This window comes from Gasterosteus aculeatus, chromosome 18 (genome assembly GCF_964276395.1).
Source record: "Gasterosteus aculeatus chromosome 18, fGasAcu3.hap1.1, whole genome shotgun sequence".
NCBI lineage: Eukaryota > Metazoa > Chordata > Actinopteri > Perciformes > Gasterosteidae > Gasterosteus > Gasterosteus aculeatus.
Window position 1 is genome coordinate 9,459,207 of NC_135706.1, and position 27,588 is coordinate 9,486,794.

Consider the following 27,588-nt stretch of genomic DNA (forward strand, 5'->3'; position numbering starts at 1 on the left):
CTGCCAGCCCAAGAATGTGGAGGAGACATAAGACAATTAAAGCCCTGTTGAGGGAGGGTTGGCGACCCAACGGTGCTCTGGATGGATGTCATGTGTATCATGACATCATGCTTCACTTGACGGCCTGTGGACACATCCGGCGTTCATCACGGAGGAGGTCGAGTGGATGCGTTCGGCCTCACATGACATCCCTGCAGTTTGAATTCCCAATCTGGGGCTGTTCTTCCAGACAAAACCTGCCAAGAGATATTTAAAAACGTCCCCGTTCTCTGTAAGAAACGGGTGTCTGACCAAGAAGCGGCGAAGGCTTTACACCGTGGTTTGTCTGACAGTGGAGAAGAACCTCTCTGGTGGAACATCAGCTATTCATACACTTGTTCTCCCCTGGAGGGACGGGATTGGGAATCCCACCCATTTACGGGAAAAGGGCTGCGTCTCAAGGAAACTGATCCCGATCTGATAGCTTCGGGTTTTTTCTCACACGAAAAAAAACAAAAAGAAAAAAATCTTGCATTCTTTTCAACATTATTTTTGAAAGGCATTAACTCTTTCTCTCCCGGGGATTCAATTGTTAATAACTGATACCTGAAAAGAAAACTGAAACAGACAGTTTGAAGACAGTTGAAACAAACAGACAGTAAACCTTTTCAATGTAAAGCATGTTAAATGGCCTTTTTCATAATAAATCAAATTCTTTTATAGCTTCCCTGTATCTTTAGTTTCAAGCACTTTAAATGCACACTCTGTCATCCAGCACCCGGTCAAACAACCCGAGTATCGACGACGGAGACCCATAAATAACAGGCCCATGTGCACCCGATAGAGTCCACAAATAGTGCAACAGTCCTGAGGGTGAAGACGTCGTGGCAAGTCTCTCATCCTCCAGAGGCAGCGAGCCAACATGACAGCCGCTGGCCCGTATAACTCCCATATTCCCTCAGTGACAGAGAGCCTTTTCATGCTCTCATTAACTTGTGAGTAAATCATAGAGGGGAAACACTGCCGTGCACTTATTCCCGAGCCTCGACCAGCGGCGGTTGTCTGGAAGCGTTCTGCAGAAACAAACCAGATGTCGGCCTGGAGATCGTGTGAGACGAAGAGAGGCAGAGATAAGGAGTAAGACAAAAAGTTACGACAAATCATTGAGTTATTATTTCATGCAGTATGATGGAAGAAGTGATAGAAAGCTTTCAGAGACCTAAGATGATGCCTGACCTGCTACTACCTTTGCTGCCTTGATCTCCAGGCATTCAGCTTTGAGTCATAAAGTTGCATTTGGGACCATAATAAATACACTTCCTTGTCTATTCTCATCCAACACTTCCTTGGAAAGTAACAGCCATCCGTTACAGCCATCGTGAGGCGCATACAGATGCCAGACCATGAGAATTGATACATTTAATCCCTCCGCTATTGTAACAGGGGTTCGGTCGTGGTCACAGTCTGAGGGGTCAGGTGGTTGTTTCTGTTGAACCCCCACCGACTGAATCTATTTTCCCGAGGCACCTACGACACTCATCTGGACCACAACAATGCCCCCTTTCTCCTCTCCGCCTCACGCTCGGCCGGCTTCTCTCAATACGACGCAGGGGCAAAACAATCCGTACCCCTGAACCCCCACACAGCCCTCACACACACGGTAACACACACAACGAACACACGACTTAAATGGTCACACGTGTGGGGGGCTCACTGAGACAAAAGTCTCACTTGTAGACTTCACAGGCACATGCGTAAACATTGAGCAAATTCTAAACGCCTGCACGTGAGCTCACGTGTAAAAACACGGAGAGAATAAAAACGATACACATGAGGAGGTTTAAAGCTCAAACATCTGCGAGAGCCGAAATGGGAATCGGCCACTCAGAATTACGACACTGCCCTCACGTGGCGACTGTGAAGAAATACAAATGGTTTTCTTCATTTCTTCCTCACAATTAGTTGATATTGTTCCCAAAATCTGAGCAATTTTGACTGAGCAAAACTGAGCAAAAATAATCCAATTCACACAAACTTATACAAGGGAACCCGGTGACCTTTTGACATTTACGTGGATGTAATAGTGCCAATGTACAGCCGGGGACGTATGTAGGCTTTAAAATGATTCGGTAAACTCCTTTCAGAAATATGTGTATATACTGTACATATAGTACATATTGTATTAAGCGGTACTGTTAATCATAGAAGGTCTGAAGATGCTTCCTGTCGCACCACTAAACGTCCTGAGTGAGCTGCTGATAAGCAGCTGTCCCGACTGTCGTCACTGAGAGAATAAAGTTGCTGTGAGGAGGGCAGAGCCGCCGTGTTGTGGACAGGAACCATTCATCACACGATATCTGACCTTCAGGCCTTTGGGTTGAAACGTGCTCGACAGTAAACAACCGAAACAAGTAAGAGTTTATTTTCTCATCATGTATTTCTGTTCAATAGTACTTACTACAACTTTACTATACCAACTATTTGATAGTTTTCATTTAAGTTGTTGTGTCGTAATGATTTTGTGTCTCAGAATCGATAACTGATGATGATTAACCGTTTTGGAGAGCTAAAGCTTTGATATTGAAATCCAAAAAGCTCCGACATTCCTCGCCAGAACATATTGGTATTGAAGCTACTCTTTTACATCTTGGTACTTATGAAGCAAATAGAAGCTCGTCTGCTTAAGTTATCTTTGCATTTTGTTAAATAATATAGCTGCAGTTGCAGCAACTGAAATGTCGCCTTGTTTTTATGATTTATTGATTAATCCTATGCACCACTCATCCGGGATGGCCCATGTCGACATCCCTGCACTAGAGCGTAGTCTCGCCCTAAAACCGGCCCCCCGGGAGCAAGTTGGTTTGTTTTGATAAGAAGTTGAAGGTGGTGAAGTCACCATTTTGACATCTTATCTCTACAGCCATTTACGGGGCTGGGGCCTTGAACAGCTCTTTAAATTGTAATTAAAAACACACATTTTAAATATTCATTTCTCATTTCACTGTTTAATTCTACGAGGTGTCCGATTGAAAAAGGTTGGAATGTGCTCTTGGAGATGTTATAGAATATGCTAATTAATATGCTTTTTATAGACTTATCTCATTTATAGTATTATAGTAAAATATATGTAATATAACAGATAACTCAACTTTTAGGCAGATAAACTTCTAGAACAGCCTCTTGTATGTGTGTATTTCTCAGTGTAAAAACAGAAACAATAAAACACTTTTATTCCAGATGATTGAAATGTCACACGTGTAATTCTACATGGAACTGGTCATTTCTGATGAACATACACACGTTAACCGACTTGAAAAAATGTCACTATAAATTACAAAAATTTCCATCACACGTTCCACACATTTTGTAAACATTTACGTTTTCTGAACCACTTCAGTCACATTTTATTTAAAGTCATAATTGTGGAACCTTTTCCTTTTTGTTTTTTTACATGCAGTGTCCTTGCCCAAAAACCAATTAAATAACAATCCATCAATTAAAAGTAGTATTCTCACTACCTTCTTTCTTAAATTTGTAAATCGTTTATTTTATTTAATGGACCATTTGATTTACCTTCATGACACAGGGACATGTGTGTGTGTCTAGTATGACTATGAAGTAGTTTAGACATAGAGTCATACGTATACATACCGGCTTTGCGTCATCATGTCTTAAAAAAACGATGTCAGTGTGATTAATCGACACATTCACAAGCGTTTGGCCCAAACAAATAAGTTCATCGTCAGAGCAGTGCCTGCTGGGAAGGGAGACAGACAGACAGACAGACAGATAGACAGAGGGTGAGACAGAATAGAAAAGAGATTGTAATGTGCGTATGAGTGTGTACGTATCATTGTCCAGGCCTCCCACTGATCTACTCAGAGGGTCGAAGAACAACGTGATCAGGTGACCCGTCCGCTCCGGCCTGCAACGGGTCGGGACTGGGGGGCGAGTTGCTCGGGTAACTTCCCTAAATGGATTACAAGACAGCATACGTCAGTGAAATGGCACCTGGACATACATACACACACATATACACACACACACACAGAGATTAGAAAGTTTTTCATTTTTCAACCCCTGAAAGGAGCTTGAAGAAGAGACACGAGACGTTGGCCTCGACTCTGCATCTTTGACGTTTCTCATCCCTTTTTTTCACTCACTGTTTAAACCCTTTGACCTCCAACCGCGATCGCCTACACCGGACGAACGATTCCCCTTTTTCTTCCAGATATCTGTTGTCTCCCTGAAATCTGGCCGGAGCCTCAGCTGCCTCGACAGAAGGATGGCGTCCAAAGACGACGGCGAGTTTGACGCCCTGGCTCCGGACAACAGCCTGGTCTGGACTCCGGACACGTCCGGGCTGGAGGGGACCGCCGACCGGCTGGAGCAGGTGATGAAGAACATGGAGGAGCTGCTGTTGGACGTGGAGCAGCTGCGGAGCGAGTGCAGCCTGCAGGCATCTGAGCTGGTCCGCGCGGCGGGCGACCTGAGGCAGCAGCAAGAAGAGCTGAAGGAGAGTTACGCTGACTTGTCCAAAGACATGCAGGAGATCATGGAGTCGTTTGAAGAACTCTTCAGCAGCAGGAGCGACTCGGCAAGCACAGTGGAGCAGGCAGATAAACTGAACCAGCAGCCCACGGGGAAAGAAAGTGACTGATAGACTTTGTTTCTCGTTGAGTGTGTGGTTTTGAATTCGGATGTGTGCGTCAAAATGTGGTTTGGATTGGTATCGAGGTGGGGCGGATGTTTTGCTGCAACGCTTTAATGAGATCCTTAAATTTGATTATATACACTTTTCTGTAGTGCAAATTACACTTTCCAGGTTCTATATTTGACAATCACTTGCACTGGAAGGCAGTTTGTAAAATGCATTGTTATGTGTCATTAAATAAATGCAAATGCACGCAGCCTCAATAATAGCTGATAAGATGAAACAAAACCTCTGTGGAGTAGTTTTAATAAAAAGGTCAATGAAATGTTACATGGGTGGAATTTGGGGCATTCACGTTATATTTCCACTCGTCTTTAACACACATTAGAGAGACCTGCGTGTCAACAAATGATTTACTTTGACTTCCGCTGTCGTTCTTTTTGACCCTACACACACACACAAAAAACACACACATACATACATCACAACTATCATTTTCCACCACCATGGGGGTTGAAAGTATCTTACTCCTGTCAGCCTGGATGGATCCTCCAGCATCTGTGGAGCAGCAATGTTGCTCTTTGTCGCCTCACTGTCGCCTTTCTTACAGCTTGCATATACTCCTCCATCCAGGCTCTAAATAGAGCAGTGTGTGTGTGTGTGTGTGTGTGTGTGTGTGTGTGTGTGTGTGAGTGTTATTTTCAAGTGGGTGAGTGTGTTCCTCCAAAACGCTCCTCTGCTGTGAATTACTGGTGTGTATTTAGTGGTTATGGGACGTAAAAGGGACAATCGGTGGCCAACGACTTCAACATAAAACCATCAACGCTGACTGGTAACTTGGCAAAATCTCTCTGACCCTCAATCTCACTTTGGTGGGTTTCTAAATGTGTCAACTTTTGAATGTTGGCTATCCTGCAAAAATTGGAGCCAGTTGTTGCTGTCACAGTGTTTGTGATATTGTTGAGTTTTTAAAGAATGTGCATTCATCATTAGAGTCTAATCCCAGAGCAAACTAGATTAATCCATCCCAAATACTACAAAAAAGTTTATGGCATGACAAGATAATATGATTATATGAACCACAGCTGTTTTTTCTTGTGTTTCAGACAATGGAAAGCACATCGGGTTGTATTTTCTATCTGGGGACACATGCCGGCTATAAATAATATGATTTATGAGCACATATTGTTTATTATGCATTCAATAAAAAGTATTATCACATGTGAACGTCAAGATTAAAACCATTAAACTGTTTCCCTTGAGATGTTTCATTGTTGACTGTAGGGATGGTAACAAAAACATTATCCTAAAAAAATTCTCCCTCGACAAAGAAGCTTTCAATAATTGTCCAAAGGATTCATGCAAAAGGCATCATTTATTCAATTGAAACACATGCTGTACGGATTTGATATTAAATTACAAGGGTTTTGACCTGAAACACCGTTCAACACATAGGATATCTCAGTTTAAATTCAACGTTTAAAAGAAGATCACTTCGTTTGGAATTTTCTGTGTGGTTGAAACCGGACACTTAATGAGCCGTGGTGTTGTTGAGCAGAGAGGCTGAGGAGATACAAAAGCCGGGCGTCAGTGCCCACCTCCATCACGAGAGAGGAGCACAGCCCTCTGGACGTTCTACGGATCCCTTTGGAGAAGGTAAGACAAACCGATACGTGCATCTGACATACACAATGCATCATGCGTCATGAGAAGTACTTGTACTTGGAATTTCATTCTTTTTATTTTGCAATCCATGTCAGTTGTGCAGCAGTTTCTGGTGAAAATGAACGTCCTGCAGGTCTTGGGTCTCCTACAGCTGCTGGCAGTTCCTGCTTTCACTGTGAGATATTAGCTTTAACAATAGCAATGCCATTTAAATACCCATATCAGCAATAAGTGCAATTGATGCTATTTATATGCCACAAAGAGGTGTTGTGCAACGTCCTGAGGACGGTTTGTGGCTGAATGTTCCTACTTCTATTTTGGCGTCTCTGGTGTGCAGTTAAGTGTGTGTTAGTGGTTCGCGGCGGGCTGTGATTTGACGTGTGAAAGAACACTTTGTGTTCCAAAAGCCGAGTTGTTTTCCTTCTTTCAGCTGGGGCGGCCAACCCGCGACCACTGGGGACAGTTTGGGGCCTACGGGCCCTGCAGCCGCACCTGTGGAACGGGGGTGACAACGAGGACCAGGACATGTATCACTTCCAGGTGGGACATGGAGACATAGAGCGACGGGACGTCTCTTCTATTGAATGTTTTGCAACGCGGGGCCCTAATTTTAATTTCTAATGAAAGCAGCACAACATATGTTTCGATTTCTGCTGTTGCTCTCCATTATCTGGCATTGCGCTGTTTATTCTTTATCGATCGTTTGTAAAGTTGTGTACATCATCTGCATTAGTAAAGATGCATTAAAGAAGAAAGAGAGAAGCAAGTGAATGACATTATTTCTTCTCTCTTACAGGACAGATGGTGGACATAATTGCATCGGCTCCTCCAAGTCCTTCCGAACTTGTAACACACACGTAATCGTCTTCATTTTGATCCTCTTGACAAATTCCACTCATGAATAACCAACACAGATGTTTCCGATGCCGACGATCCATCATTTTGTTTCACGGCAGGAATGTCCGGTTGGATCCAGGGACTTCCGGGAGGAGCAGTGCTCCCAGTTCGACAGAGCGGACTTTCAGAGCAAGAGCCGCACGTGGGTGCCTTTTTATGGAGGTATCCAAAACCCACCATAACTGACTTTATGAAAAAATACTTTTAAATAACTATTTGTGTTACAGTGGTGTGGATGGTTTTTAATTATAAGAATGTTTTTTTGGTTAGGTTAGGTTAGAGCAGATATTTTGATCCCTTGATCTATGTGCTATTTGTTTCCCCAAGCATACAACCCATGTGAGTTGAGCTGCGTCCCAAGAGGAGAGAACTTCTTCTACAGACACAGAGCTGCCGTGGTGGATGGGACACCCTGCTATGTGGGCCAAACTGATATCTGTGTGGAAGGCGTCTGCAGGGTGCGAAGAAAACCGGGCTTCCACGTTAAAAAATTACAGACTTTCAGAACTTTTGTTTCATAGTTGCGGTAGTGTAATAAAACACAAATTCTCTCTCTCTCTCGCTCTCCAGATACTGACCCATGCAGAGTTCGTGGGCTTGGATGGCGACGCTGACGCAGCTCACTCTACTGCTGTGGCTGCTGTCGCCCCTCCCCCGAAGGAGACCCTCACGTACATCTACAAAGTCGGTGTGTATGGCCAGTGCTCCGCCTCCTGCAATGGAGGCACGCAGCATCGCAGCGTGGAGTGCCGGCTTGAGGGCCGAGCGGACCCCCGTGCGGCGGAAGAGTCTCACTGCGTCGGCCAGCGCCTGCAGAGGCCACACAGCCAGCAGGCCTGCAACATGCAGCCATGCGTTGCTGAGTACAGCGTCTCCAGCTTCAGCGTGGTATGTGACATCATACAGACGTACCCAAAGAATGGGAAGAGGTCCGAGACCTAATGAAAATAAACTTGCAGAATATTTATCATGTAAAGCACAAGAGAAACCACAGCATAAGCATATGACTCAATGTACACTTTTGCTGTATTTCCACACACTCCAAGAGTAACTTTTTTTTGTGGTGGTCAGTGTTCGGTGACTTGTGGGGAAGGCAAGCAGACGAGGGCGGTGACCTGCGTGGGGTCAAGAGGTGAACGTCTACCTAACCGGGCTTGTGTGGGACTGGCAAAACCCCCTTCGGTCCAGGCCTGCCGCAGACCCGCCTGTTACACGCACGTCACCTGGCATGTGACTGACTACGGACTGGTGGGTGAAATTGAAGAAAACACAATTGGAGTCGGTGCACTGGGAAGAACGAAAGCCTCTTTCCTCTTTCCCCTCTTACGTTCTGTCTGTGCAGTGCACCAGGAGCTGCGGTGGTGGTGTGAGAGAGAGGCGAGTGAGCTGTTTGGATATGGATTTGAACTCCTACCCAGAGGCCCGGTGTGGAACAGCTACCAAACCTCTCGCTGTGGAAACATGCAACGCAAAGCCGTGTCCCGGAGCTCAAAGTCAGCCCCAATCTGATCCAATGAACTCTTTTGGTTTGATTGTGAATGCCTGTTTGTATTTAACCAATGCATTTTATATCTAGTGGTTCCAAGTGTGCAGGATCCAAGGACCCGTGAGAGCACCATGACAGGATTTGTACCTCATGTTCCAGAAGACCCTCCAGGTATGTATAATCCAGTCCAGGTTTGAGGTTACATGAGGTTACTTTCCATATGTAGCTAAAGCAGTACGAAACAAGATGCACAGAGAATGTTTAAAATGATTGACAAACATTTCAATGCACAGGTAGACGGCATGTACAGTAAGGTTGTTTGACCATGTCTGTATCTGTGTTTGCTTTGCTTTAGCTCCCAGGCGGCAAACGGACATTGCCTTCCCTCCTGTGATTGGTCCTTACTGTGCACAGTCATTACACGGCTGCTGTCCTGACGGGCACACCTCCGCCACGGGGCCGAGGAACGAGGGCTGCACACAGGACGACTGTGTTCGCACCAGGTATCACAACTTCCTGCATCCGTCTCTTTAAACCAATGTGTGACATAAGTTGAAACGATGAATATGCATCTTGGCTCTACACAAATTCTGGCCAACATTTAAAAATCTCTCATACCAGGTACGGGTGTTGTTTGGATGGTGTGACTGCAGCTGGAGGATTTGGAAGGGCTGGATGTTCAGAGTACCCGACCGCTGTGGTAGGAATCATCTCTGTGATCACGTAGATCTCTTGAAATTAGTTTACTCTTCAAGGAATGTGCTACCCGTCCCGTGCAAATGGTTGTACAGGGCGTTCTTTGGCTCTGCAGAGGCTGTGGCAAGTCTGAGCAAAATCCTCAAGGAAATTTATGAACCAAAGCGTTGGCTTCAAATAGAGGGTTTTGATTTTGAAACATGTAGTTGTTCACTAGGCAGGGAGGATCTATTTAATTAAGTGTGTGATCCAGTGTTTTAGGAATTCAACCGATTTAACACGTCTAGATTTGAAAATTTAGATTTTAATCTATCAATTAATCATATCACTTTACCCCATTTTTAAACAAGAACTGCCCGTATAGCCCCTGCTACACACATCAACACACACACACACATTGGCTTTACAGTGCAATTTACTTTTTCTTTCATTTTTCCTAAGCAACACAAGGCACCTTCTACCCTTCCATCCTCTGGGAATGTGTGCTCCATGCCTCGTGATGAGGGCCCCTGTGATAAATGGAAGGTCCGCTTCTACTTTGACTCTGGCGCAGGAAAATGCACTCAGTTCTGGTATGGAAGCTGCCACGGCAATGCTAATAACTTTGTGTCCATGGAAGCGTGTCAGAGAGAGTGTGGGAACGTGATGATGACGGAGTCCGGCCCTGCACCTCACAAAGGGACCCCAAGGAGAAAAGGCACAAAGTAGTGCTTTGAGGGCACGGGCATGACCCTGCTCCCCGATAATTCCTCCAAACACTGTTATAATCAGAGTTTGAGGCTACTCTTGTGATATTTACACTCTTGAAATTCACAAACATGTATTCTAAAACTTACCAGATCCCGCCCTTATTTGAAACATCAGACTTTATGTTAATCTATTTAGATTGTCTCACAATAAAACTGACATGAACTCTGCTCGTGGTTCTGATTTTGTTAGTTTGAGCTTTGTTTTTGTTTGATGCTCATTATATTTTGCTTTTACACAAGGACTACGATGAAACAATGTCAATGTGATAATAAGTTACATCTAAAACCTAATCAATAAACTTTGAGCTATCTGGTAAGAAATATGTTTATGTGTTAATGTTTTTTCCCTTCTTTCATATTGAAATACTATACATTGGGGCACTAATAATAATAACAATACAGAAATCAAATATAAAATCGAATGTATAGAAGGCTTTTATTGTATTTATAAGGTCAGACATTTATTTTGAAACTAAAACTTTATTTTTGACGCAACCGGAAACATTGTAGTTCATTTCCTCTGACTATTCACCCCTAAGCAGCTAGCTAGTTTAGCTACATTGCACGGAGACCTGAGAAGCATTAAACACTGTTTTTCCCAGTTTTGCATGTCCAATAAACAGACAGGCCCCACAGTCGGCACAAACATGGTAAGGAAATTTTGTTTTATGCGTTAAGACGTGGAATTATTTGCATTATCTGACGTTATATCACCTGTTAGCTCCTGTTAATCCACCATGGCTAAGCTAACGCTGCGTGGAAAACGCTTAACGCTAACTCGCAGACTCCAATGTCTTTCCTTTGCAGTTAACACGTATTATACACGCTGGTTTGCTCATTTTCAGTTGTCCCCCTGAATGTGGATGGAGTAAAGTTAACTTCGTCCAAGATGAAGAAGATGATAATTGCATTAAAGTTACAGTCGGATCTGTTGCTAAACAACCAACGTTTTTCTCGTATTTTAAAACCTCCGGGAGAAGGCGAACACACGATGTATCGGAAAATATTAATTAATCTGCCCATTAATAGTTTGCGGGTTTTGTTGATAAATGCCACTAGCTGCCTTTATTGTGTATTTAATGTTGTTAATCGTCTTTACAGTCGCACACAATTTTGCTTGTTCAACCGACCAAGAGACCCGAGGGCCGCACTTACGCTGACTACGAGTCGGTGAATGAATGTATGGAAGGTAAGTGTTCAGGTGATCCCTTCTTCATGTAATACCATGAGGGACATTACGTTATCATCTGAGTTATAGTCCTCATCGAGGGCAAAGAAATAATACGATCTTAAGCACGATATTGGCTCCTTGTGGTCATTCAATTAGTAAATATCTCATGTCACGGATCAAAACATATTTAAGAATATTTGCAGTTCATGGTTTGTTTGATGCGCCTTGAATGCCGTTTAATGGCAATCTGTATTAGAGTATTAAGTTTATATGGTTTTCCATTTATTTTGTAATTTCTTGGTTATTATCCTAAAACCCTTCCTTTTTAGTGAAATCTGTGGTGTTTTTTACTTAGTCTCTCGTAAGAATCAGTTTTACAACATGAAACGCTGCGATCGAAAAATGGCAGATGCAAGTTCCTTTTTCAGAAAGGCAGGTTCCTTTTTTCAGACCGGCATAAACTGATCTCAACGGACGGAAATTGCAAAGCTCAAAAAGATACATTATATTATTTAAGACGCTGTACTACTTTCAGGTCACTGTTTTGTGTTAATTTCTCAATAGTTTGAAACATTTTGTGGGATTTGCAGGAAAGACAAGGAGGCAGGTCGATGCCTTTCTGAAAAAGGAACCTGCCTCTTTTTTGATTGTGTCACTCATGAAAGCCTCGTACTCTAAATTAAGTTTACTTTAATGTATGCAACATTTACTTTTCTATAGATGCACAATAGTTCTACTTGCATTCAGCCTGTCTTGCACCTGTCTTCTAGGTGTTTGCAAAATGTATGAAGAGCATCTTAAGAGGATGAATCCAAACAGTCCGTCCATCACTTACGACATTAGTCAGTTGTTTGACTTCATTGACGACTTGGCCGATCTGAGCTGTCTTGTGTAAGTATGATTTGGCTTATAATTTGAATGAAAGCAACTTTGAACTGGGTGTATTTCGGTCACCTCCACTAAAAATCTGATTTGAACTGTTGTACAGGTACAGAACTGACACTCAAACGTACCAACCGTACAACAAAGACTGGATCAAGGAGAAGATATATGTCCTCCTGCGGCGTCAGGCTCAGCAGGCAGCAAAGTAAAGGCATCGGTGTGGAGTTGTCCGGCCACACACACTTGGAAGGAGTTTATACTGCACTGTATTTCCACTGTGTCTTGAAGACCTTTGTTAAAGGACACCATTGTCAGTTTGACAAGGGGAGGGTTTTCATATTATACTGTATATGGGAAAATGAAAGGGTTTGAAAACTGGGGGGGGGGATTTGACGCTTCATTTAGAATTAGAGTCCTGCTCTGCAGCATACATGTTAAAATGCTCAACGGGTTAGGTAAAAACTTTTTGTCAAATATTTGGTAATGTGCTTTCAGTTTACCCAAAAGTTGTGGACTTCTTTTTTTGATGTATCATTTACAGGGCTGTTTTATTTGAAGATGCTGTGGATTTTAAATGCAGATGCTTACTTTTCGAATGCCTGCAGACTGACCAATCCATTCATGTAACAGATCCCATACGATTTCTTTTCCGTATTTTATCTGTTATTGTCACTATATCCTACCATTATTATATAAAATCTTTTTTTTATGTTTTGCGTAGTATCTGATTTTAACTATCCACATTGTTTTCTTTTATTCTACCAAAATAAACTATTGTTTTCAGACTGGTCTGTCCTGCATTTCAATCCAAACGTTATCCCCTCATTTAGACCTCATTTAGTGAGTCTTGGAATAGCAATTGCTGGTTGACAAGCATTTACACGTGGATCCATTTATCTGCCAAATGGATCCCCTACTTGTCGAATTATGACAAGCTGCTGGATGGTAAGTGATATTAAAGCCGACAATGTTGGATATTTTTCTGGAGGCTTTCGGCGGGTCGTTCCTGCTGATAAATATAAGAAATTGAATTTGTAGGTTGTTGTGTACTGTCTCTTTAAATGTGGCGGACTGCCCTGTTGTTGCTGTGCTGGAAACCCCGTACGTATTCTGAAGGGACCCAAGATGGCTGAATACTCACGGGGGGGGCAGTTAGCAATTATCTGAGCAAGACGTCGGAAATGAATGGCATATAGCAATATAGTGTAAAGTGTTACCCTGCAATAATTATACGACTACCGTTTGTTGGTTTGCACACTTTTTGGGATGCATGGATACCATTAAGGAGAGAGTAGTCCCTCCGCGGCCCCGAGCCAGAACATGGCGGAACACTTGGGGGAGAAATAGCAGCTAATACTAGCTAACGTTAGCTGTCGTATTACTCGGACTGAATTAGAAACATTAATCTAGGGCGAACACGGTATCTTCGATCCGCAAGTGTGAAATAATGTTATCGGTGCACAGCTCTGGGCGTTTCGCTTTAAAACGTTGTTTAACATTGAATATACGGAGCGTAGGCACTTAGCGTACTGCTAGCTAACCCGTTTGGCTTTCTAGCTAACGCAACTGGCACTTGTGCAGTTTAAACGCTGCCCGTACGAACTGCACAAATAAGCAGGTTGTCGGTTTTATGGGACGTGTGTCGCAACGGTGGGGTTTGTTGTAAATACATTCTATCTACTGCGTGCTAGGACGTCCCGAAGTCTGTCTGCCCTCGTTTAGTCGATTAACACGTTAGCTAACGTCAATGCCCTCCGCAACCGAACTGTCGTTAGCTTGCTACAATGGTACGTGACGTGATTTCGTGTGGCGCGTTGCCTACAACGCTGGCGAGATAACTTTTCTTTGAGGCTGCTCGTGAAAATACGCAGATCTTGCAGAATCGATCGGGCAAATCATCCTGGATACTAGCCGGCGTGTTCAGCCTGTAAGGTCCTCCAAAGAAACGATTGCTCGGTTGACCCCTGACACTCACGTATAGTTAGCGTTGCACTAGTGATCGGCTGCGAAAGGAACTTGTGGCGCTACCAGGTGGAGTAGACACCCTGTAAAAGTCAAAGAGTTTCCGGAAAGGGGCAACCGGTCACAACTACCTGCCAGGATGACGGACACTCGTCGCCGGGTCAAAGTCTACACCCTGAACGAGGACCGGCAGTGGGACGACCGTGGAACCGGCCACGTCTCCTCGGGCTACGTGGAGCGTTTGAAAGGCACGTCTCTACTCGTCCGGGCCGAGAGTGATGGTAAGGCGAAGAAACGACCCATGGAGAGGGGGGTGGGGGGCTAATGGCACATGCCGGCCAACATATCACTTGCATCGTATCGGCCAATGTTACAGCAGATCGATACTTACTATATGTAAACAATGCCTTCGAGACGCGTATTTTTATCAGCTGGAAGCATGTATGTGAGGCTTCCTTATGATTTACAACTCAACACCCTTGTTCACCTGACAGGTTCTCTACTCCTGGAGTCCAAAATCAATCCAAACACAGCCTACCAGAAACAACAGGTCGGTACATAGCGCGGTGTAGGATGCTCATCTAGAACATGGATTGTTTTGGCAAATCTAAATCGGCTTTTTTGTTTTTCTTTCCCGAAGGACACTTTGATAGTATGGTCAGAGGCCGAAAATTATGATCTGGCACTCAGCTTCCAGGAGAAGGCTGGCTGTGACGAAATTTGGGAGAAGATATGCCAGGTAGCCGCACTTTCATCGTGGCTGTGTGTGTTTTGTCCGCTCAGTCTGTGGATGTTTTTTTGATATCCTGTTTCAACATTCCGCTTTGTCTCGTTGTTAAGGTTCAGGGAAAGGACCCATCAGTGGACATTACCCAGGATGTGGTCGACGAGTCTGAGGAAGAACGCTTTGATGACATGTCCTCGCCGGGTCTGGAGTTGCCGCCATGTGAACTGAATCGCTTGGAGGACCTGGCAGAGATGGTGGCCTCCTCCCTCCCGTCACCGCTGCGGCGCGAGAAACTGGCGCTAGCTGTGGAGAACGAGGGTTACATTCGCAAGATCCTGGAACTGTTCCGCGTGTGTGAGGATTTGGAGAACAGAGAGGGACTGCATCACCTGTATGAAATCATTAAAGGCATCTTCCTGCTTAATCGCACTGCACTCTTTGAGGTTATGTTCTCGGAGGAGTGCATCATGGACGTCATTGGTTGCCTGGAGTTTGATCCGGCACTTGCGCACCCACGGCGGCATCGGGAGTTTCTAACTAAGACGGCCCGCTTTAAAGAGGTGATCCCCATCTCGGATCCTGAACTTCGTCAGAAAATACACCAGACGTATCGGGTGCAGTATATTCAGGACATGGTGCTGCCCACGCCCTCTGTTTTTGAGGAGAACATGCTGTCCACCCTGCACTCCTTCATCTTCTTCAACAAGGTGGAGATTGTGGGCATGCTACAGGTGAGATGGGCGAGTGTGACAGGCATTCTTCTAAAGGCTATTTCGTATTTTCAAAATAAGACACCGGTCTTCCAAGTTTCCCTTTTTTTTAAATTATGTTTTCATACGAAAATCAAATAATGCAAAAGTAGATTCTGTACAAGCTTTACAGAATGACATCTTTCCGTAATATCAAAAAGCAAACTTAAGAGAATATTTGAATAAATACTTGAAATCATATCAATTGTAGGGTTGTTCAACGGTTTTAATTAAGGCGGATTGAGCTTCACCCAGTCTGAGTTTGTCTGCTATTCTTTTATGGTGATGTGACCTTTGTGTTTTTGTACTGTGTCAACTCGGCAGTGTTTATGTATGGCCGTCTCCATAGAGATGGGGAAGTGTTGTGTAAATCGGTTATGCTGCGCTGGAGGAAAACAAACGGCCAGGCTGTTGACTTCGGTGCACCGAGCTTTGTGAAGTTCTGAAGTCGAACGCTCCTCATATGGACCGTCTCCTATTTCTGTCTCGTCTCACGAACGTGCCAAGTGTCTTATTCAAGCAAGCATTTGATATACGGGATTGTAGATATTATTAAGAATGGATTTTCTTTGATGTAAATGTTAACTTATAACAGTGGAATGAATGTACATGTATTTGATAGTGCTTGTCAATTTATTCCAAAAACGATGATTATAATACCATAGGATGTTGCAAAGTGGTAAAAAAGATTAGTTTCTTGGTAATATGCATGTGACAAATACCCCAGTACTTCAACAACATTATAGCAACAGATTTAACAGAGTGCGGAATTGGCCCAGGATGATTGATTGCGATTGACAGGGTAACTTTCTTGTATTATAATAGGTTGACACTATGTGATACTCACTACGTCTTATCTACTCCTGTTGTTGTTTTTTATGTCAGGATGATGAGAAGTTCTTGACAGACCTTTTTGCACAGCTAACAGATGAGGCTACGGATGATGACAAAAGACACGAACTGGTATGCCGGACCTTCCATCAACGTTATTTATCAAAAATTTTCTTTTAAAAATAAATCCTTTGCTCTTCTATCACTGAGGTTTTTTTTCTTTTCTTCTAACTTACAGGTGAACTTCCTAAAGGAATTTTGCGCCTTCTCACAAACGTTACAACCTCAAAACAGAGACGCCTTCTTCAAGACATTGTCAAACATGGGCATTCTACCGGCACTAGAGGTCATACTGGTGAGTATTTTATTCTTGAACATGCAAATGAACTTTCTGTGAAACAAATCAAATATTTCTTTAGTATTTTTTTAAATGTTATGTTTTGGCCCCATAGTGTCAAACATTGAGAATTACCATATATTGATAATTTGCCATAAGCATACTAAAAAATATAAATCAATCGTCAAGGTGGCTGCTGCAGGTTGTCCTGGTACTATTTGATCTTAAGGAGGAGCATTACTGCATTTGGGTTGTGTTACAGCCCTGGTGTAGTTGGGCACATATTGACTGGGGCATCATCATACCTGGCTGCGTCATTGGTCAGGAGAATACACTCCTCTGCCCCCCTGAGATCCCCTTTCAAATGTGTTTGAAAAAAAAAAGAAGCATCAGTCATGTGTAAATATAAATGCAGTGAGGCTGCCAAGCTTAGCCTTACAGGCGAGGGTGCGTGCGGGCGTGTGTGTGTGTGTGTCCCAGCATCATCATTCAGTTTGAAAGGTTTAGTGTGGACAAAGAGCGCTGACTTGATTTACAGCTTATTAAGTTTTGCCTCACAGAATTAAGCCTGTGCACTTAAAACAAATACAAACACATTCTGCAAGTGCCTCGAATCCATCACAATATGATTTCAGAAACCTCCTTTTATTTTGCCCAACCAACCATTTTTTAAAATTTATTCCGACATGTTCATTCCCAGCTTTAATATTGTCTGTTGGAGCGGTTAGTTTGATCGCCAACGTGTGTTCTCATGTTGAGCTGTGTGTGCACACGTAGGCCTCCACCTTCACGCATATAGTTGTTTTTTTGAGTAATACCTGCTTCATCCCTCCCATGTCCACTTACACCCTTCTGAAGTACATAAGCTGGCAAATTAAACGCAGTTGGGTCGTATTTTGTTTTTAAGCCTTAAATGATCTCTGATGGGGGGGTTCACAGTCCACTGAACATATTTCATGTTCATGAAACAGGGAATGGATGACGTCCAGGTGCGTGGGGCAGCCACAGATATTTTCTCTTATCTGGTGGAGTACAACCCTTCCATGGTACGAGAGTTCGTCATGCAGGAGTCTCAGCAGAATGATGATGTGAGTTCATCAACAAAATCCGTCAGAAATTCAACAAATAGTGATTTACTTCGAATCCTGTGGATTTATGTGTTACTAATGATTGATTATTTGCTTTCCAGGACATCCTCCTGATCAACCTGATCATAGAACACATGATCTGTGATACAGACCCGGAGCTGGGGGGAGCAGTGCAGCTGATGGGTCTGCTACGGACTCTGGTGGACCCTGAGAACATGCTGGCCACTGCAAACGTGAGTTTGAGCGCTGCCGCTAAACACGGCGCTTTCCACCAGGCGATGGCTTGACCTTAAACCAGACACGTCCAGCCCGCGTGTAGATGTGTGTGTAGATATTGTTAAAAGCTAAAGAGCTGCACTGTGCCGCTAACCGAGCAACTCTCCAGTAGTTCAGAGGCCAGAGCGCACCATGTCTTTCTTTTGCTTTCTGTGAACATTTACTTTATAATCAATGATACAAATACAATTCAGTTTGTCCTTTTTTTCCCCTCCAGAAAACGGAGAAGACGGAGTTCCTGAGCTTCTTCTACAAGCACTGTATGCACGTCCTCTCGGCTCCGCTGCTGGCCAACACCACAGAGGAGAAGCCGAGCAAAGGTACTGTGTGTGTATCTGTATCTACGCACGTGTGCTGGCTTTGTAAATACAGCGCTGACCGCTCCCTTCGTTCTCCTATTAGATGATTTTCAAACGTCCCAGCTGCTGGCCCTGATTCTGGAGCTGCTGACGTTCTGTGTTGAGCACCACACCTATCACATAAAGAACTACATCATCAACAAGGACATCCTCAGGAGGGTGCTGGTGCTCACGGCCTCTCAGCACGCCTTCCTGGCACTATGTGAGTCACACGGGGTCATTCTAGGTACGGGACGACATTGTGAAGCTTTGTAAAAGCTCATTTTAGAGTCTGTCTTCCTGTGTGCAGGTGCCCTGCGCTTCATGCGGAGGATCATCGGACTGAAGGATGAGTTTTACAACCGTTACATCATGAGAAACTTTCTGTTCGAGCCGGTCATCAAGGCCTTCCTCAACAACGGCTCACGCTACAATCTCATGAACTCGGCCATTATTGAGATGTTTGAGTATGTCCGTGTGGTGAGTATTTTCTCCAGATGTCCCCAGCAATAGTTTCCTTACAAGTTAACATATTGTACAATGTATCTTATGCCAGCCTTTTATACTCCTTCCATACTCAGAAGTAGACATTTCTTTATATTTGATCATGTTGATCATGGTCTACTGTGCTAGTTGCCTGCTTCAAGTCTCTCAAAGGAAAGCAACCGTCCGTCAAACAACACGTCTTTTAATTGATCTTCTTTTCTGGCTCAAGTTCATTAAGCATATTACTGCATTTTGCTTATGCATACTAACCACACTACGGTCAACCAGTTATCAATAGTTGACCATTGACATCACGATGGAACATGGCAGATTGTTTTGATTCATTTTAACTTGTTTGGTTTGTTGCCCCCCCCTTCATGTCTCCCGCTTGCTGTTTTTCTCCACACTTCATTGTTATTCTACTCTCCTTTTCATACCCCCACCCCCCCACCTCCTTCCTCTCATCTTGCCCCACGCTGTGTCTCTGCGCTCCCCCTCCTCTCCTCCCATTGCCCCCAGGAGGACGTGAAGTCTCTCACGGCTCATATAATAGAGAACTACTGGAAAGCTCTGGAAGACGTCGACTACGTCCAAACGTTCAAGGGCCTAAAGCTGCGATATGAACAGCAGCGAGAGAGACAAGACAACCCCAAGCTGGACAGGTGAACCAAGCACAGCTGCTCTGCTATTACCATTGGATGGTTTCCAGTGTGCATTATGGGTATTCTTTTGTCCAGGGTCTTGTGTCAGTTGCTATGGGCAGTGCCTCTTATAATAATAATAATAATAATAATAATGTTATTCATCCTCTCCAGCATGCGCTCCATCCTGAGAAACCACCGCTTCCGTCGCGACGCGCGGACGCTGGAGGATGAAGAGGAGATGTGGTTCAACACGGATGAAGACGATCTCGAGGACGGTGAGGCGGTGGTTCCTCCATCCGACAAGATGAAGAGTGAGGAAGACCTCATGGAACCTATAAGCAAGTTCATGGAGAGAAAGAAATGTACGTATGGAAATACATCGTCTTCTTGTTTGTTGCAGGGGAGAAAATGTGTGGCAACAATAATGACTGATTTGTTTTGGAATGAGAGATTTTTCTATCCTGGTATTTGTGGTTTCTAAATTGTTTTACAATTTAATGGGCTGAGCTTTTATGATGGTTCTATCAGTGTAAGATAACTTGGTAGGAACATCAAGAGGAGGACTGAGGAGGGAATACCATCAGAAAGGGAGTTTTATACACCCGCCCAATATAGTCACTTGCAATTAGGTAGATATATAATAAATCAACCTTTTACGAGCTATTGGAAATATACTGTTGCATATTGTCATTTTTACTCTCGGTCTCAAAATACATTTAATTCTAGTTCTTTGTTAGTCTGTTGATTTTGGGTGAGACACACACAACGAAATGTGTCTTCTAAACGCTTGTGTTCCTAGAACATATACTTGTTCACCTGTCGAGTGGTGAAAGAGGACGTGATGACCCTGTTTTCTCCCTCCTGTCCCTCAAAGTGAAAGACACGGACGACAAAGACGTGCTGGGGAAGTCAAGCTTATCCGGCAGGCAGAACCCGAGCTTCAAGCTCTCCTTCTCTGGCTCCACCAAAACCAGCCTGTCCAGCCCTCCTTCCTCTGCCTCGTTGAACCCGGGCTCTCCGGGATCACCGGGCTCTCCGGGCTCGGGGGCGCGGAGCTCTGCCTCCCCCACAACTGTAACCACAAAGGTAGCCGTCGGCGTTTTAACGCTTTAAGCGCCTGAAAAATAAGTCGGAATGATGTGATTTTTGACTTGTGTTTCCTCTCCAGGGAGGCTTGGTGGGACTGGTGGACTATCCCGACGACGACGATGAGGATGACGAGGAGGACGAGGACGAGGAGGACGGCGAGAGCAAAGAGGACCCTCTGCCTCCCTCGAAGAAGTCCAAGCTGAGCTCCTAAAGAAGCTCCGCTGCTCGGGGCGGGTGCAGCCCACAGACCTTTTGCAGGGTTGATCAAGCTTGTAAACCGATGAATGATTTTAGAGCCACGCAGCGGGCGGCCACACGGAGGAGCAGACTGTGCACGGATGCAAGGCCTCCTCAGACTAGTCCGCTTCATACAAGTGCCAATCAGGAAACCCGGAGTAAAAAAAAAAGAAAAAGGAAAAAAAAAGAAAGAAAAAACGTCTGGAAGCGTGAATGTCGGGGGAGGAAAAGATCCGCTCGGTAGGTGGTGGGCGCACTTCGGGCCGGTTACTCAGACCGCATTCGAAAAAAACATGTACACACCGACTGAAACCCCAGAGAGCCTGCCGGCTCGGACAACAACCCACTGCCCCCCCACCTCCCCTCATCCCTCCCACCCCCGCTCCCACCAGCCCCCCCCCCACTCAGGGAATGACATCACAGCGGCCCAAATAGGTCGGCCAGTTCAGACCCAGAACCACCACTCGCACCCCCCTCCCCCCTTGAGAATTCACCTTCCTCCTCGTTCGTTTCCACCTGCTTCTTTTGCTTCTCTTCTTTTTCCTCCTTTCTTCATCTGCTGCTTTTGAACCCAGTTTTTTTTTTTTTTTGTTAGTGTATAATACCAGACGGGAGGCGGCGTGCGGCGCCGTCCTTGTTGTCGTTTGATGATGTCATCAGTGTTGTCGTTCTTCAACGGACATTCTTTCTCGGAAGAGAAAAAAAAAGCCAGCAGTTTCTTCATCATTTTGTTTTTGTTCTCTATTTGTCTCAATCTTTCTCCTGTTTTTTGTAAATGATGACAAAAAAAGACCTGCCTTTAAATGTTCAGGACGTTTTCAGTCAAACTTGAACAGGTTTTTAAAGACCTCAGTAGGTGAGCTAGTTTTACCCTTTTTGCCCTTTGAAACTGCAGATTTTTTGGAGAATTTGTAATCCCGTCTTGATTAAAGATTGAGTGGAATTCTAGATGTGATGAATTTTGTCATATCTTTTCTTTTTTTTTCCTTTTACATTAGTGTACACTTAGTTGTTCAGAATATTTGGGACCATTAAAATGATCTTTGCTGTAAGATGTCCTCCTCGCTGCATCGTGCTGTTATTGATCTGTCCCGGTTGCCTCGGCAACACGAGAATATAACTGCAGTGCAGAAGGTCCGGCTGGGTTCAACTTGGTTCCACAAACTATTATCCGGCAGCTCAACCCGACTCCACGTAGATTAGGGAAAGACCTCCGATGCCGCCCTAATACTGTAAAAATGTGAAATTTCAGTGTACATTTTCATACTTTGAAACATGTCTGTTATTACCAAAACAAATTGATGTTGTGAAAACCATGTACATGAGAAAATATATGGTCAGCTTCTGTTGTCTTAGGACAAACTTTGTTGATTTGACTCAACTTTAAAATGTATTTTGAGCCCTTGGTTCTTTCATTTTTCTTGGCGTACCTCAGTTGCTGATGTCGTTGTGATCCACCAGGTGGCGCTCTGAGTCCATAAGAGAACCATCGAGAGACGCGCGATGCCCGTCCTTGAATTCTTTCACTGGATGTGTTTGGGATGCCGTCATTTTGGCACAACCGCGGTTAAACCCCGCTGAAGGTTTGATGCGTCTATTGCATCAAACCTTCATCCTATGGGTTTATTATCCTTCCAGTACCACGGATTGTAAAGCAATTCTTCCGCATAAACTAAAATATCATATTCAATAACTCTAACTTCATCGCATGGAGGTTAAAAACAAGGTTGTGTTGCAGTGAAAGATTATACTTATATATTTGTTGATCTGGTCCTTTGGTGTTTATCAGCTCGAGGTGACGTGCTGATTTAGCACCGCTGCACGCTGGTAGACCATAAAGTGTTGCCTTTTCTTTTTTATACAAAGAGTGAAAATAGTTTACAAAAAATGTCAGTGCCTCCCAGCCTATGTGGTCGCCTCGGTGGGGGTTTGAGAGCAACTCCAAAAACAAACCGCGTCCAAGGCCACCGAGGAGTCCCTGTGTTGTCCCTCCAAGTGCATTGTGGGGCCCCCAAAACGCCGCTTGTTATTTCCAGGAGCCGACAGAAGCGGATTGCTCGGGTACTCGGCGTGCAGCGCGCCCCAATCCAGGCTCCCGCTCGCACGAAAGCCGCCGGCAGACAACAGCAGCTTTTTTTTTTTTTTCCAGGAGTGGCCCCATCCTGCCAGCCTCCGTCCGCTCCGCAGCAGGAATGTGGCAGAATGTGTGTGTGTGTGTGTGTCTCCCTCTGCCACTGGAGAGGCCAACCCGCTGCCGGTGCCAGCCTCTGCTCCACCAGAATGCCGGCTGCCCTGCCGGTGCCAAGGCGCTCACCCGGCTCTGCCCGCCTGAATGTCTGCCAGACGGAGGAGTCGCCCATCGGGAGACACTGCCGTCCAGCTTCCCGCCGGGCGCATGAAAAGCTTCTTTGACGGCTCTCTCCGTTTGGCTCGTCTTCCCCCGGCTGCCAACTGCCACTTATCGGGGGGGAAGGGAGGGAGGGGGGGTGTCGCCTGTGACTGATCACGTCGGTAGATTTGTGGGCAGATGACGATGAACAGTGGCGTGAAATCAGGCAATGCAAACAATATTGCGCCTTGTTGGTGGATAAGTTGTGCGCATGTTTTAGTGAGACAACCATAATTACGCATCGTAACCCGGGGAGAAAGTAGACATTATTCTCCATCCACCCGACCCGATACGCAGACCCCCCCATCTCAGTTTTGGGTCCTTGGATAAGATACTAGACTAAGCCAAATTCACAATGTAGTGTACTTTTTACGACACTATAGGTGTTTGAAAGCTTTAGTTACTCTTCAGATATCCAATAAAAGATCAGTTAAGAAAGTAGTGGTTTCCATCCATCAAGATATTCTCCCTCCAAACGTCTCACATTGTCTCATTCAAATCAGGGTTTGAGTCCTGAAGGTAAAACTCACAGAAAAGCTTGAAATTAAAAAAAACGTCTTAAAGATAAGATCCCGAGGTCTGTCTGCGTAAGGGGCCCTGACCCACAGTTTGGTAACTGCCGGATTTAACGATAAACAAAAAAGTCCTTCCGTTATGAGCTCTTTTATTCAGTGTATCAATGTTCTGTCATTTGGTGCAGGGAACAGTGGGTTAGTTGGTTCTTGATGCTTAGTACTTGTGTTTCTAACCCAAAGAGGCTCACCCGTAGGGGGCGATGGAGACTACTCGGGTAGATTTAATAAACTCCAGATCAATAGAAGAAGAAATAACTCATTAGACGGTCCTGGTCGTGACAGGAAGTCACCTGTCACTGCAGTTTCCCCCACCAAACCTCTGTGCTACTTTCTGCTCTCGGGGAGCGTCCTCGCCGCTATCAAAGCAGCGATCCAAACACTGCTCCATTATCTTAATCCCGTGTAATCCTCCGAACCGACCCGGGATATGAAACAGGAAACGTGGCGCACACATGCAGGTTTTTGTTCGGAAGCCGAGGTTGTCAAAACACCCGCTCGGAGTCCACCGCCGCGTCTGCCCCCGCCGGGGCCTGGCGTCTCGGGCCGGACAAAGACCTGTGTTTCCCCCCCCGGCACAAAGTGCTCTCTGTGTCCGCCGGAGCTCCCCTTGATTTAATGGGGGAGGTACGGAGGAGGTGGGGGGGGCTGGTCCATGTTCAGCTCGCCGCTGCGTGTGATTAATCACCGTGTTAAAAACAACCCCCCCTCCTCCCCCCGTCCGGGGTCAGCGTCCGTCGGTAGCGAATGAAAGAGGAGAGCACTCGTCACCCGTCACATGTGGTTCGCGTTAAAAGGCGGAGAGGTGAGACGCAGGGAAGTCCGACGTGCCTCTCATGCCTCACCCCTTTGAGGTGGCGCGCTGAACTGATGTCTGACACGTGAACTGAGTCGAGGGGTCAGCGCGCGGACCCCCGGCGGACACCGCGGCCCTCGATGAGTGCGCAGGCCGGGAGAAGGCCCATTTCTTGTGTGTTTGAGACATGAAGCAGGATGCTGACTAACTAAACTCAGCCTAATGACTAAAGCCCAGTGCTTTTATTTGAGGCGTCCGCTCGTCGAAGTCGGCCTCCATCAGTGGTTTTTATTCATCAAACTAAAACAGGGATGTTCCGTATAGCGACTCGAATGGCCGATTGTCTGGTACTGAGTGAAGTTTCCCCTACAGCTCATTAATTAAACAAACCATACATATTGATTCGCCAAAGTCCAGATATAGTCTCTGAACTAAAATGCTCTAGAAATGTGCTCGGTCAAACCTCTAAAATGTCTAAAATGTGCCTCTTTAATTTGTCTCTGAATGTGGAAGTGTTGCTTAGAACCTCTGGGAAATTGTGGTTCCAAATTCCTCCCCATGATTTATTGTCATAATGGTGATTCGATTCTAAACCAGAATATTGCAAATAATATTTAGAGGGTCTCGATCCCCACGTCTGGAACCATCTGAGCACAAACGTCTTTTTGTCTCTGCTCATAACTTGCAGCTCAACACTTAAGCTCAGAGCACCTACAACTGTTCCCAAATGTGCCCCCATAAAAGCGGCGGTAAGCCTGCGCGGCCTTTGTTTCCTCCGCAGAAGGCCGTGGGTGCCTCCATAACTCTTGTCGCTCTAAATCAAAGACAAGTAATGAGCTTTTCCTGTGGACGCGTCGGCCGCGGGGGGAAGAATTTGGGGCCTGATCGGCCGTCGCTAAATGTTAAGTGGTTGGTATTGTGCCTCAGCGTGGGGCACGGGAAACATGGACGTGAATGTAAGAGCTCTTGGCCCTGTGTTTTAAATGGAAATGTCACAGTGATAAAGGGCGCCCCTTCCGCACTGAGGCGTTTGTGTGTGTGTGTGTGTGTGTGTGTGTGTGTGTGTGTGTGTGTGTGTGTGTGTGTTGTACTCTGCAGGCACGCTGTAAATCCACACCACGAGCTGCAGATAGCCGATCACACACTGACTTCAGCACACCCGGATCTATTCCTAGAAGCCGCGTACTTTCCAGGAGTTTACAGTTTAACGGCGGAGTGAAATGTGTGTGTGTGTGTGTGTGTTTATGTGTGTGTCTGCTGGGGTCTGACAGATATAATCCCCAATCATATAAACGTCTGCGCCCATTAAAAGCGTGTAAAACTCACACTGAATAAAGCAAAAAACAACTTCACCAGCCGTCTGCGGGGAGGGGGGGTGAGGGGGGGCACACAGCGGCCCCCGGACCCGTTGTTTGGGCGCCGGGAAGACAGAATGGCTCCTGCGAAGGAGAGCGCAGTGAGAGGCCGCCATGTCGAAATGGCCGAGCGGCGATGAATCCACCTCACCCATCGTGGCATGAATGAAGCCCTTAAAGGTGTCCGCCTGCAGGACGCACGGTTCAGCAGGAGTTGAACATGTGGGACCAGTAACACGTGCACACACACGTGCACACACGCGCACTCCCCCAGTCGGGATTCTACTGTGTACATTAAAGCCAACAAATCAAACCTCGAGCTGTATGTTAACGTCCCGGCGGGCGGCGGCGTCTCGCCGGTAACACAAAACTAACCAAACAGAACTTTTCCCAAATACAGTAGCAGTCAAAAAAAAGGCTGTTTTGACATCGACAATTTGTGTCCACTCTTCGCTCCCGCAGAGACGAGACGCTGTTTGTGGATCACAGGGCGGTTTGATTCCCTCCCCGGCTCCCGCTGCTCGAGTGTCTGAGGCCTTTGACGTCGCGCGGCGCCGGCGTCCGCTCTCTGCCAAGGCGGCGTGTGTGGTCGACAGGCAAGGCAGGCTGGTGGGGCCGTAGGACAGCGAGAGGAGAGGGGGGGGGGTCGAAAGCGGAGGCCCCCCCCCCCTCCCCACGCCCCTCTCTTCGGTCCCTCGCCACGTCTCCGTTCGGTGTCCCCGCTTTCCCCTGGCTGACCTCGGGTAACTCTTACCTACCGTGTGAGGCATGTGCCTCTTTTATGAGTTTCTGCGCGGTGCTAAGACACATTTCCAACCTCCCCCCCTCCCCCTTCTCCTCCCCCACCGCCCCCCCTCGCAAACTTACACCTCATCTCTCCCCTCCGCCTTGTGGCCTGGGGGCATATGGTTTTGGCTGGGCAAGAGATAAGAGAGATGTGTCAGCCTGTGGTACTGAACAAACACATCTTTCATCCCCCCCCCTCCACTTTTTCTTCTCTCTTCCCTTTGACCCCCCCCCATCCCACCCGCCGTACTCCTTTCTCCTCTCCTTCTCTCCTTCCTCCTCTCCTCCGCCGATCCGCTCGCCTCCTTCCTCTCCGCGACGTCTGGGTACGATTAGGAGCGAAGGGCCCTCGGTCTCATCGCGTCGAGAGAGAGAGAGACGTTGTTGTATTTGTGGGTGATGGAGAGAATGGGCTTCAGATGGTCTCTGGAGGAGGGGGGACGGGAGGAGGGGGGGGGGGGGGGGGTGGGGGGCCAAGGGTCCTGTAGGAGAGGAGACAGATCTCCCAGCGGCGAATGAAAGGCCCTCTTTCCTCTCTGGTAGGACACATCTGAGGCTCCTCGCTTCGTATGGAGGAAAAAAGTGGTTTCCACCAAACTCTGCTTCCATTTATCTCCGGCTCGCTCGCCCTACTCCCTGTGCACACACACACACGCACACGCACACACACAGACATCCGCACACGTTCACATTTGTGCTGCACGTGCACTCTCGTGCGCATACTGTACACATGCTGCATTTGCTTTG

General features: G+C 45.9%; 4 protein-coding genes across 5 annotated transcripts; all 4 read left to right on the forward strand.

Annotated features, from left to right (window-relative positions):
• Nucleotides 1–2,258: 2,258 nt before the first annotated feature.
• On the forward strand, nt 2,259–5,049 carry LOC144389361 (uncharacterized). The gene is made up of 2 exons (XM_078093141.1): nt 2,259–2,390; nt 4,211–5,049. Exon 2 carries the CDS (start codon nt 4,265–4,267, stop codon nt 4,637–4,639), a length of 375 nt encoding a protein of 124 aa, XP_077949267.1. The 5' UTR covers nt 2,259–2,390; nt 4,211–4,264; the 3' UTR covers nt 4,640–5,049.
• Nucleotides 5,050–6,157: 1,108 nt separating this feature from the next.
• Nucleotides 6,158–10,447, forward strand: paplnb (papilin b, proteoglycan-like sulfated glycoprotein). The gene is made up of 13 exons (XM_040161394.2): nt 6,158–6,289; nt 6,394–6,473; nt 6,729–6,838; nt 7,095–7,155; nt 7,255–7,357; nt 7,523–7,653; nt 7,766–8,083; nt 8,267–8,443; nt 8,538–8,688; nt 8,772–8,852; nt 9,037–9,184; nt 9,303–9,381; nt 9,819–10,447. The coding sequence occupies exons 2-13, from the start codon at nt 6,417–6,419 to the stop codon at nt 10,083–10,085; spliced, it is 1,683 nt and encodes a 560-aa protein (XP_040017328.2). The 5' UTR covers nt 6,158–6,289; nt 6,394–6,416; the 3' UTR covers nt 10,086–10,447.
• A 137-nt stretch (nt 10,448–10,584) lies between these two features.
• erh (ERH mRNA splicing and mitosis factor) lies at nt 10,585–12,964 on the forward strand. Its single transcript, XM_040161424.2, has 4 exons — nt 10,585–10,776; nt 11,228–11,315; nt 12,068–12,188; nt 12,286–12,964. The coding sequence occupies exons 1-4, from the start codon at nt 10,735–10,737 to the stop codon at nt 12,386–12,388; spliced, it is 354 nt and encodes a 117-aa protein (XP_040017358.1). The 5' UTR covers nt 10,585–10,734; the 3' UTR covers nt 12,389–12,964.
• A 309-nt stretch (nt 12,965–13,273) lies between these two features.
• On the forward strand, nt 13,274–22,001 carry smek1 (SMEK homolog 1, suppressor of mek1 (Dictyostelium)). Of its 2 annotated transcripts, none has more exons than XM_040161390.2 (15): nt 13,274–14,422; nt 14,636–14,691; nt 14,782–14,880; nt 14,982–15,599; nt 16,503–16,580; nt 16,687–16,803; nt 17,757–17,873; nt 17,975–18,106; nt 18,367–18,469; nt 18,552–18,710; nt 18,798–18,967; nt 19,493–19,635; nt 19,789–19,979; nt 20,492–20,703; nt 20,786–22,001. In XM_040161390.2, exons 1-15 carry the CDS (start codon nt 14,281–14,283, stop codon nt 20,915–20,917), a joined length of 2,469 nt encoding a protein of 822 aa, XP_040017324.2. In that variant the 5' UTR covers nt 13,274–14,280; the 3' UTR covers nt 20,918–22,001. The 2 variants fall into 2 exon arrangements, with proteins under 2 accessions (XP_040017324.2, XP_077949266.1); XM_078093140.1 differs by having other exon boundaries at nt 19,496–19,635.
• The last annotated feature ends 5,587 nt before the right edge of the window (nt 22,002–27,588 follow it).

Coding starts and splice junctions, on each gene's coding strand:
- LOC144389361 (XM_078093141.1), top strand. CDS start 4,265: ATGGCGTCCAAAGACGACGGCGAGTTTGACGCCCTGGCTCCGGACAAC.
- paplnb (XM_040161394.2), top strand. CDS start 6,417: ATGAACGTCCTGCAGGTCTTGGGTCTCCTACAGCTGCTGGCAGTTCCT. Junction 6,839..7,094: donor AGGACATGTATCACTTCCAG/GTGGGACATGGA, acceptor TCTCTCTTACAG/GACAGATGGTGGACATAATT. Junction 7,156..7,254: donor TCCGAACTTGTAACACACAC/GTAATCGTCTTC, acceptor GTTTCACGGCAG/GAATGTCCGGTTGGATCCAG.
- erh (XM_040161424.2), top strand. CDS start 10,735: ATGTCCAATAAACAGACAGGCCCCACAGTCGGCACAAACATG. Junction 10,777..11,227: donor CCACAGTCGGCACAAACATG/GTAAGGAAATTT, acceptor TCGTCTTTACAG/TCGCACACAATTTTGCTTGT. Junction 12,189..12,285: donor GCCGATCTGAGCTGTCTTGT/GTAAGTATGATT, acceptor ACTGTTGTACAG/GTACAGAACTGACACTCAAA.
- smek1 (XM_040161390.2), top strand. CDS start 14,281: ATGACGGACACTCGTCGCCGGGTCAAAGTCTACACCCTGAACGAGGAC. Junction 14,692..14,781: donor CAGCCTACCAGAAACAACAG/GTCGGTACATAG, acceptor TCTTTCCCGAAG/GACACTTTGATAGTATGGTC. Junction 18,968..19,492: donor TGTTTGAGTATGTCCGTGTG/GTGAGTATTTTC, acceptor CATTGCCCCCAG/GAGGACGTGAAGTCTCTCAC.